The 11,255-nt window shown below is 39.7% G+C and overlaps 1 protein-coding gene across 1 annotated transcript in view; it reads left to right on the forward strand.

Moving 5' to 3' along the window:
* The window catches only part of kcnd1 (potassium voltage-gated channel, Shal-related subfamily, member 1), an 81,134-nt gene extending 70,512 nt beyond the window's left edge, over positions 1 to 10,622 (forward strand). The window contains exons 7-9 of the mRNA XM_085259162.1: positions 6,283 to 6,378; positions 7,056 to 7,306; positions 7,422 to 10,622. Coding sequence (XP_085115288.1) covers positions 6,283 to 6,378; positions 7,056 to 7,306; positions 7,422 to 7,629 — 555 coding nt within the window. The 3' untranslated portion in view covers positions 7,630 to 10,622. The remainder of the gene's footprint in view (positions 1 to 6,282; positions 6,379 to 7,055; positions 7,307 to 7,421) is intronic.
* The last annotated feature ends 633 nt before the right edge of the window (positions 10,623 to 11,255 follow it).

Consider the following 11,255-nt stretch of genomic DNA (forward strand, 5'->3'; position numbering starts at 1 on the left):
ACGCCATAACCAAGTGGCCGGCATAGTGTACAGGAACATCTGTGCCGAGTATAACCTGGAAGTCCCGAGGTCAAAATGGGAGATGCCCCCAAGGGTGGTGGAGAATGACCGAGCTAAGATCCTGTGGGACTTCCAGATACAGACGGACAAAATGGTGGTGGCTAACCAACCGGACATAGTGGTGGTAGACAAACAGAAGAAGACGGCCGTAGTGATCGATGTAGCGGTTCCGAATGACAGCAATATCAGGAAGAAGGAACACGAGAAGCTGGAGAAATACCAAGGGCTCAGAGAAGAGCTCGAGAGGATGTGGAGGGTGAAGGTAACGGTGGTCCCCGTGGTAATCGGAGCACTAGGTGCGGTGACTCCCAAGATAGGCGAGTGGCTCCAGCAGATCCCGGGAACAACATCGGAGATCTCTGTCCAGAAGAGCGCAGTCCTGGGAACAGCTAAGATACTGCGCAGGACCCTCAAGCTCCCAGGCCTCTGGTAGAGGACCCGAGCTTGAAGGATAAACCGCCCGCAGGGGCGTGCTGGGTGTTTATATGTATATACATATATATATATATACATATATATATATATATATGTATATACATATATATATATATGTATATACATATATATATATATATGTATATACATATATATATATATGTATATATATATATATATGTATATATATATATATATATATATATACATATATATATATATATGTATATACATATATATATATATGTATATACATATATATATATATGTATATATATATATATATATATGTATATATATATATATATATACGTATGTAAAACCAAGTTAACGCTTAAAGTACAAACATCACTAATGTTACATAACTTTGGCGACAGGTGGCCAACAGTAATGTTTTAATGTTCTTCGTTATTAAACATTCGCACATAAATAAGTGACGTCATATTCAGTACTTACTTTTGACAGTTCACTCTTCGGCTGCTCCCTTCTGCCCTATTTTGCGGCAAAATTATCCACACCCACCGCTGCGCTATGAATTGTGGGATATATGGGACCACGAAGCGTGCACCGGACCACGCTTGATATTTGGGGATATCGACGGCGCATTTGGAGTACGCATTTGAACTACACTTCGAATTGGGACAGCCGTCGTCGCGTGGAAGTGACGTAATCGCACTTAAAATGCATACTTCAAGCGTGCAGACCCTGAATTGGGACACAGCCATTCTCTTCGTTCTAATCAGCTGTTTCCCCGTGTGTTTCCACTTCCCCTGATCACCTCCTTTATGTATTTAGTCTTCATTCCTCATCCGTTTGTCCTGCTGTGTTTCCAGGTGAATGTATTCATGCCGAGTCTTCATGTTTCAGGTGTCCATGTCCACTTTTAGGTCTTTTATGTTAAGCTTTAGTTCACCTAGTTTAGGTTTCGCCCTCGCCCTGCCCTTTTGTTTGTATTATTTTTGACAGCCTTAATAAACGGCTCATGTTTTTTTGTCTCTTCGCGTGTCTGCACTTGAGTCCATCTCCTCACTCCACACATTCAGCTTCTGTGACACGCCCATCTTTGACTCAGCTATACAAATAAGTCCCTGTGATTTACACGACTAAAATGATATTTTCCCCTCTATTTGTGTTTATAATTTCCCTCAAATAACACATTTCACCGTCATGTTTAGCTTTAAAGCTCAGTGGACTTAATAAATATGTTCAAACTGTCTAGCAAAATTCATTCTATATTTTTGACATTACACCAGCTAAAACTATAACCCTGGCTGTTTTTATTTTAATGACCGACACTAACAGAACGCAAAAAGAAAGTCAAGCTTGAAGGATTTCCGACTCAAAAACAGGACCGTGACAATTATTACAGTGAAATGTATTAATTGTGTAAATATAGCTATTTTGTAAAAATGTGGATTTTGTCCATTAACAATGTTTTTCTTAGAAAATAGTAAATCCATCTATCAAACGGCAGGTACCAGTGACTATCCAGAGTTTTTCTGAAAGTTTGAAGATTTACTTGTGAGTTGTTTTCTTCGAAATCCCCCCAAACAGTCAATGTCATTTTAGTTATCATCTGCAAATTGAATTCAGTATTTAATTTTTAGAAAAGTGAGCTGCAGATTTAATGAGTTTTGACATGCTGAGGTGAGGCAAGACTAAGAGAGAGGCAGCAAAACAAAGAGCGCCTCAGACCCTCAGACAGACGAAGAGCTGCTGCTTCAGCAGTTTGGTGATTCACTAATAAGAAGCGCATGAGGAGAGTTTCCCCAGCAGCAACTTGGCAAAAGAGCAGTGGAACCTGATCACTGTCCACAGATGCAACAGACACAAACAACAACGTACTGTTAAGATTTAAATCAGACGGTTAGATACTTTACTGATCGCACAAGGCAAATTCGGTAGTTTCAGGATCCTGCACAGGTTGTTGTTTTGCACATAACAAACGGCAGCTAATTGGTGTTTTTTTCCTAGACACATAGAAACCTTTCAGATGAAACCTCAGCAGGATGAAATAACCCTGAATGCTAATTAGAGTCTTCTGATATCATCTTACATTTCGTTGACAGATACACCTGCAGATTAAGATTTTACATTAAACACATGATCAGAATAATTAAAAAGCAGCTGACAACCGAAACAGTTTTAATATAATATTTCGGCATTAACCCACAAGAGCCAGACCCATTTTTACAGTCAGGAAAACTATGAGAGAGTAAATGTTAAAACTGATCAGGAACTTTCCTCAGCGTGTAAATGGGCCCATGCTTCATCAAAGATACTGCTGTCCCAAAAAAGCTGCCCTGTGGTGAATCATATTATGAGTTTATGGCTCAGTCGCACTAGAGTAAGAATTCAGTTTATAAATGCAGACAGATTTAGTTTGCAATCAGTCACAGTTGATCTGGCCCAATCAGCACAACTCATCTGTGGTCGGTCTGTTTGCATAGGGGCCGTAAACCGGTTGCATCCTGGCTATATTTCTACATAAAAGCGAGGTTGCTGAGTGCCAATGTCATTTTGCTCTTGAATTTGTATCCTCCAGCAACTACATCTCTATTTGTGCAGGAATTTCAGAATGTTTATTTCAAATCTACGAGGTTCTAGCCTGACTCTGAATGAAAGAAGTTAGTTAATTTAGTTCAAACTCTGTTTAATTGGAATTTCTGCATATGTTGATGGCAACAGATGGTAAAAGTTGCATTAATGTTGGCCATTCATGGAGACTCCAAACACTGTTGCCCCAGTGCGACTCTGGTTTTAGGTCATAGTGAGATGTTTGTTAGTTCCAGCTCCTTGAATGGATGCTTGTTAAAGCATCCATTGGCATCACATTTAAACAAACTGGGTGAGCCTACAGTTTTAGCACCTTAGATCCAGCTGTTGTTTGGGACGCAGCAGAAAAGCCAAAATAAAATAAATAATCTGAAGCTATCTCTCGGTGTCCAGTACTGCACCATTTTTGCATCTTTTCCTTGTATATATTTCTCTAAAATGCTAGTGATGCTAGCTATGTGACAGAACAGCCATACTTAATGTGATTAAAGATGTCCTTTAGTTTCCACTCTAAACTTCCATTTAAATACCAATAACTGTCCAACATTTTCAGAGAAAAGAATGGTTTCTTTTTTTTGTTATAATTTCAGAACTCACATAATTTGTTGGGTGTGAGGAGTATGAAAGATTCAGAGGAGCCCTCGGCCTTTTAGTCTTGTTCCTATTTACTAGATGGATGCATCCCACAGTGTGAACCTGCAGGAATATTTTTATTACATTCTGAAAATAAACTGGATCTAAATCACTGCAGATCTGAGGAACTTTCTTTTTTTATCTTTCAGCTTAATCGTGACTCAGACTCTCAGTTTTTTTCTTCAGTCAAGAGGATGAAAGATTCACCGGGTTTAAATGTTTTATCATGAAAACGGCTTTAGGCTCCAGGTAGAGGGTGAGTGGATGGGTCTCACACAGAGACTCACACAGATATTGTTGAGTCTTAATCTCTCTGCTGCACTGAGCCAAAATGAGGGATGACTGCTGGATTTAAAGAGTGCATAATGAGGGTGAAGAGGAAGAAAAATGGGGTGCAGAGAAAGTGGCGAATATATGGAGAAAGAGAGGAAATCTGTGCTACAGGGCAAGAAGAGAGCTTCATTTTTCTTCATCATAACACATGAAAAAAAGTTTAGGGAAATAACAAAACTCAATTAAAAGCCGGCTGAAAGAAAAAACAAAGCAAAATGAGAAAGAGCGAGATAAAGGTGATTAAAATAAGAAGAAAAGAGTCTTAAAGATGTTGATCAGCTCTTAGTTTGGCCTTTTAAAACATGAAAGGAAAACTTTTGCAGTTGTTTCTTATTAATGTGGAGAAATGTGAACTGAAGATGAGTTACTGATAAAAAAAACTAAATTCTAGTAAAAGAATTCTGCATTTTAAATCAAAGATTTGTCTCAGGAGACTGAGCCAAAGGGAAGATTATGAGCTCATTCAAATCCAGTGGTGGAAATCACACAGTCTCAGCATTAAAAATGACTCCTTTACAAGTGCAAGCAAATATTAGTTAAAAGGTTACTGTTTAAAGTGCATGTATGCAGAAGCCTCTTTTTGCTGCATTATTAATCTTTTTTTACACGCAGATTATTTAACTGTGACAGTTTAGAAAAGCAGTTATTTTATTATATCCTCAGTATGAGCCGTCAGCTGTTAGAGGAACGCTTCGTAAAAGTGGTGAAAACACAGTATGGTCCTTCTGAACAGGTGTGCCGTCTTATGTGGGCCTGTACAGCAGCTTTATCCCTCAGCCCGCCGCCCCACATAATCAGACAATGTCCCACATTTCACAAGTTTATGAAAGTAAACTCGTGAGTCTCATAAGAAATACGTACCTCAAAAATAGATGTTCTGATCTATTTATGCTTCCCCTGCTGCAAATAAGATGAAATGATTAGAAGACAGAGCAGCAGCTGAAATAAGTTCGAACAATAATGCAAAAAGAGAAAAAAACAAAGCACAAACGTTGAAGCTTACTGATTAACACATTCACCATGAAAATCCCTGAATAGTTTCCAGGTGGAAAAATGAAACTCAGTAGGTCACAAACCCAGGTGGTGTAAAGAAAGGCATCTTGAATCCATCCTTTGTAGGGACCCTTGGGAAATAAAGGAGTGGCTGAAAGTACCTTCATTTAGTTGGAGTTGGGAAAACTGTATTCAAATAAATGGACTGTTTCTGTTCAGGAATAGTTGGCAGCTTTGTGCTTATTCAGGAGGTATCAAAATTTGAGAGCATCTCAAATTTTTCTGATACCCAGTGGAAAAGAAGTCATATTTGAGTAAATGTTCTCATTTTCCTTGTATTTTGCCTCCTCTACTTTTATTTTCACCTAATTTCCTTTTAAAAATAAGATTTGTTATTTTGTTACATTTTCATTTCTTGTGTCCTCAGGTTCTTTTACTTTTACATTGCAACTGTTTCCTCTATGAAGCACTTTGAACTTTTGTCACGTGTATGAAGTGTTATGCAGCTAAAAGTTAGTTTGTGCCCGTCGACCAGCTTGTCGACAATCAAGTGTTTCCTGACAATGTGACCAGTAACATGTAAAAAATGTTTTCATTTGCCTGGAAAACTCCAGGCATCATTACAGCCTGGAGCCAACACATACAAGGAATTAATACTTGTTTGTTTTTTATGCCGATGATGCGAGTTTCTACATCACATCCGACTCATCTCAGCTTTATCTCTTTCCTCTTTCTTCAGTAAACCTTTAAATGCAGATAGTTTTCATTTCCAGAGTCTTACTTTAGTCATATTTGATTTGGTGTAATATGATATATATGATAAAATATGATATAGATAACAGATATGTAGCTTTAAAACCCGTTCTCCTTTTCACTACTTTAGCACCACTGTACATATTCCTTTAACAAACAGCAAACTCAGCTCCTTTGCACTCATGTTTTATGAGCATGAGTGCAAATGAGATTTAACACTGCACTGGATTGCTCAGGATCAAACATAGCAGACCCAACATAGAAAGTGATTATTGTGGTTTTACTGGTCAAAGAAGCAAACAAAGACCAGTATGAGCCTACAAATATTCATTGAATACATGAATGTGTTGATATTTGACATTAAAAAGAGGAACTGAACTTAAGTTTTTGTAGAAAGAAGTGTTGATCATAAGAGAAAGGACGTTTGTTAAGAGAACCTCAAAGTGTGAAGCTATCATCACCAATTCTACAAAACAGTCTATTTATTAAACACATTTTATTACGTGTGTGTATTTTCAGGGTCGTGACAGCGATAGCACAGCTCTGTGTGTGAAGAACAGATCGGCTTTCGAGCACCAACACCACCACCTGCTGCACTGTCTGGAGAAGACAACGGTGAGGTTTCAGACATTTAATTTCCCTCAGGACCATCAACTATTACATCTTATGCAGACAGAACTCAAGCTGCCTCTTACTTTTTTGAACACCAGTTTAAAATATCTTCAGCAGTTCTTTGTCTTTGTACAAAGCCTTAATATAAACTCTGTTTCTGATCCTAGAAACAGAAGCTGGATAAACAGACTCACCAAAGTTTCCTTTAAGTCGCCCTTCTGGATTCTCTCAGTACATTTTGAAATTTACATTTCATTCAGCCCCTTTCATCCATGCCATTAAAATAAGCTTACAGTCATTCAGTGTAGAGAGAGAGATATTTTAGCTTCACTTTTTAAGACGGTCAGCAGTCACAGACTGAAGATCACACATAGATTAATGAACAGAAGAATTTCAACAGCTTCATCTGGAAAAACTAAAGACAAAAAGACAATCATACGCAGAAAACACCCTAAAAATAACACAAATATCCCAAAAATAAAAGAAATGAGAAGAAAAAATATACTTAAGAGACTGTAAAACTGTAACATACAAATTAGGCCACAAAAATATGCAGAGGCAGAAAATCACAAAGATTTAGATTTACGACTTCAGAGAAATGCAAAAGCGCATCTTCCACAATCCACACATGCAAGATTGAAACTTCAGCTGACCTCCCTCCTTCCTGCCTCTGCTTACAGAACCATGAGTTCACAGATGAGATGACCTACAGCGAGCTGTGTATGACTGAGTCAGTGGGCTTCAGGACCAGTCGCAGCACTTCTCTATCCAGCCAGCAGGGGGCACAGAACAACCCCACCGGCTGCTGCCCCCGCAGGGCCAGGAGGCGAGCCGCCATGCGCCTGGCTAACTCCACTGCATCAGTCAGCCGGGGGAGCGTCCAGGAACTGGACACCCTGCATATCAAAACAACCTCCATACCGCCACAAACGTAAACACAGATGCTATAATCAGATAAAGATACACACCTGCGTATCTAAATTTATCACACAAATAAAAAAACAACCTTTTGCTTATCTTTTCTTTTCTCTTTTTCTTTATTTCAGTCGTTCCAGTCTGAACGCCCAGGCTGACAACCTAAAGCTGAACTGCGGGGAACAAGATTTCACTGCTGCGATCATCAGCATTCCCACGCCGCCGGCCAACACACCGGACGAAAGCCTCCCCCCATCGCCTGCCCCCATCCCCGGCATCCTGCGCAACACCCGAGCAACAGCTTTTACCCATGAAACCGTCAAAATCTCCTCCTTATAACCTCTAGCTCCACACATGACATCCCTCCTGACACCCCTCCGCCCCACCAGCCACTTTCCCAGTGAACTTCCTTTGAACCTCTGATCCTGGATCTGGGGCGCTGCTAGCTGAAATATCGGGAAGAAAATACTCAGATTGATTCCTGACTGATTGCTTTAACTTCCACATGCATTTCGCTGGTTACATGGATTAAACAGTCGTATAGCTAAAACAGCAGGTGAGATGGGAAGAAAAATGTACGACCACATCCAACGACAACTGAAAAATAAGAACCTCAAAAAAAAAAAAAAAGCTCAAATCAAAAGCTACAACTTCATGAACGAAGCAAAAGACCTTCTTAAACCTTTAGGATCCACCCTCATGCATTTTGTCTCCTTGCACACATTTGACCCGCCTTGCACAGTTTTGACCTTTTAGATCTCATTGCACAAACCCATGAAGGGTTCAACCTGAAACATCAGTGGAAAAGAAGCCAAGACTCCAAAAGTCATCCCGAACTGGCTGATGGTTTGGCTGGCTTCGTTTTCCCTCCTTTAGAGGAGGCATGCTAAATGACTGCTGACGACAGAAGTTTTATTTTTCAGTGTAAACTCGACATGAATGGACTGAGTGGTTTTATAAAAACAAGAGAGCATTTCCTGTTGCTTTGGGGGGGACCAACAACCACCAGAGGATCATTTAGAACAGGCTGGTTTAGTTATTGGTAAAAGATTTAATGGAGATGACCTGTAGACAACCAAATAACCCTCAGCAGCTTGAAGGGCCATATCTAAGACATTTTGAGGTTTTTATTTTCTTGTAGGAAACGTGTGCCGGAACTTTTGTTTTCTTTGGCTGGATTTCTTTTCATTCCAACGACAGACTACATGTTGAAGCCTGAATGGAGCGACAGTGCTGCACAGCTAAGTTCACTTCTGGATCTCTTTTGCTTGAAACATGAAGGTTTAAACTCTAAACAAAAAGCTGAAAGACTCATCTGCACTCAAATGGATTTTTGAAGAGTTTGTGGACGAGCTCTCTGACGGTTCTCGCTGAGCAGCTGAAGGTCTCATATTTAGAAAATCAAGGAAATCATGAAGGGGAACTCTTGATCACTTGAACTTCAAATAATTTGGGAAGCTCAGTGAAACCCAACAATCTTTGTTGAGCAACTCGCAACACTACACTGGGCAGTCTGCATCTTTAAGGAGCTGGTCTGAGCAGCACTGGACTCACCTGGTTTTCTAAATAAACTGTGGAGAGTTAAATTAATGGTCCTGGACTGGATTACTCTGGTCTAGTCTGACTGTAGCTCTGAAGTGTTTGTCAGTGTTGACACTAACGCCCAGACCGGGATCAAGAGCCTTTTACCTTTCAAAATATGCAACATTACAACAAGCAGGAAAATAGCATCAACAAATGAACAGAATAATATTAACAACAGTTATAATGTGTGTGTTTAAAACTACAGTAATTATTGCAGGGAACAAAGTGTAAAGCAACTAAAAAAATGCATTTGTTATGCGATCTTTCCACTGAGAGAGAACATAACGAGTATTCTGCAATAGATTTGAAGGGGAAAGGAAACGCCGACACTGAAAGCTCTTTAAGCGCTGAGAGTACGTTCGCCCCGACGACGGACACTTTGGAAGAAAAAGGCTTGTTTTTCACATCTTTGCTGAAGTGGAAAACATCCACATGAGCAATGATTCACGCTTGTTTATATCATTAATCCTCTGTTTCTTCTGTAATGTCTTCATGCTTTTAAAGGCTTTAATACGAGTAACTCATCCACAATATTTATAGAGCTTATTTAATCTTTTGCCAACATGCTCTTATAACATAAGGTAATGTTATGATGCTAAACTAAAGTTCCAACAAATGAGAAACTTTTAGAATTTTTAGTTGTTTTATTTCTTTTAAATGTATAATCCAATTAAACAAGTCATGATGCTTCTTTACAAATAGTTGTTTCTCTGAGCACGAGGCTGCCAGTGACATTCAAAAGTGTGAACATCTATCAGCTGGACAGTAAGTCAGCTAAGTATGTTACTGTTAATGGATCGGGCGAGTCCGTTTTTAAACCAACAAAATCACTTCATAACTGTAAAAGAAATGTTGTTGATACACCTGGTAATCATGTTTACACTTGTAATGAAACCGCTCTGCGACCAGACTGAGACGCCTCCTCCGGGGTCACACAAGTGAGATATAATGTTCACATCTGTGCAATCAAACTGCACCAAATAAGAAAATGAACCAGAGTTCAATTTGAACAGACTAAACAGGGCATTTGTACACAGTCTTTACCTTACACGTTCAAGAGAGACGGGTCTCCTTTACTGGCATCTGAACGCTGACAGAGAGGAATCTGTGCGAGAGTCTCAGTCTGTTATCAGCTAAATCCACAAAAATCTAAATCTAGTATAACTAAAATAATGATCACAACTCTACAAATAAGGGATTTGAAGTTGAACATTAATGTTTTTACTTCTTAGTATGCAGGCGGAAAGAAATGGTAACTCAATATGAGTTTAACTGAGTTCAGTCCACTGATTTGAGTAAAATAAAGGCTCTGTTTGCATCTATGGAAACATGTAGCGTCAGCGCTCACTGGGCGGAGACTCGTGCTCAGATGTGTTGAAAGTTACCCTTTAAATATACGTCAGCACGTGCATTCAAAACCATACATGCTTTTTCAAGAGTGGACGCCGTCGGCCACGTGTGAGCTCAGCCGCGAGCGATTTGTTGAAGCGTTTCCTTGAACCATTTAAGAGCGAGTGTGAATGCGTGACACACAGACAGAAGACAAGAGGTACATACTGTAACATATTTTGTATCATAAACTTTCACCCGCATCTTCCAATCAAATCCTCAAATCTAAACAAAAAAAAGATAAAAATAGAGAAAAAGAAAAAAGAGATGAAAGTCATCGGGTATCTGACTGGCGTTCCTTCGTGCATGAGCCTCGTACAGTAGAAGTAGCACTACTGATCATAGGAATTTATAAAGCATATCAGAGAAAAAAAGAGAAAAAAACACGACATAGTGGGGAAGAAAATCTCATCATCTGTTCTTTTGCATGACGACTCTTATTGTTTTCTCTCCTGCCAGTTGTTGGTTTGTTTTCCTCATCCCCTCTGTTCCTGAATCTTTTCAAGACGAGTGTTTGCACCACCGAGCAGTTAGATTACCGAGAAGCAGATTATTATCAGTGAATCATTCAGGCATGTTCCTCGCCAGAATGCAAAGTGTGTATGCGCGAGGTCGGGCGGCTGTTTGTGCGTGTACGTGTGAATGCGTGTATGTGTTCGTATGATGAGCAGTCACAAATATGCATGGATACCGTTATAGGTATTTTATCTGTTTTCTCCTGTAGTTTAATGAGAGAGCGGGGACTGGACGGACGGGCTGGACGGATCTTTGGCTTGTTTTCTGAAATACCTTCGCAGTCTCAATGTTTTCGCTTTATTCTGTAGCTATGGCCTCCAGCTGGCATCCACCCCCCCACTGTCTGTGTCGAATGACAATTACACAAAAAAGGCGCATTGATGCCCACTCGCTTACTCTTTAAGTCAGTTATTATCAAACTTAAAAATAGGTTGTGTTAAATTAGCCAGCTGATACGCTGTGGCCTCGTTGGCCTT

The sequence above is a fragment of the Mchenga conophoros genome, linkage group LG20 (genome assembly GCF_057382185.1).
Source record: "Mchenga conophoros isolate Kocher_MC1m ecotype Shallow Benthic linkage group LG20, M_conophoros_male_GT1.1, whole genome shotgun sequence".
Taxonomy (NCBI): Eukaryota; Metazoa; Chordata; class Actinopteri; order Cichliformes; family Cichlidae; genus Mchenga; species Mchenga conophoros.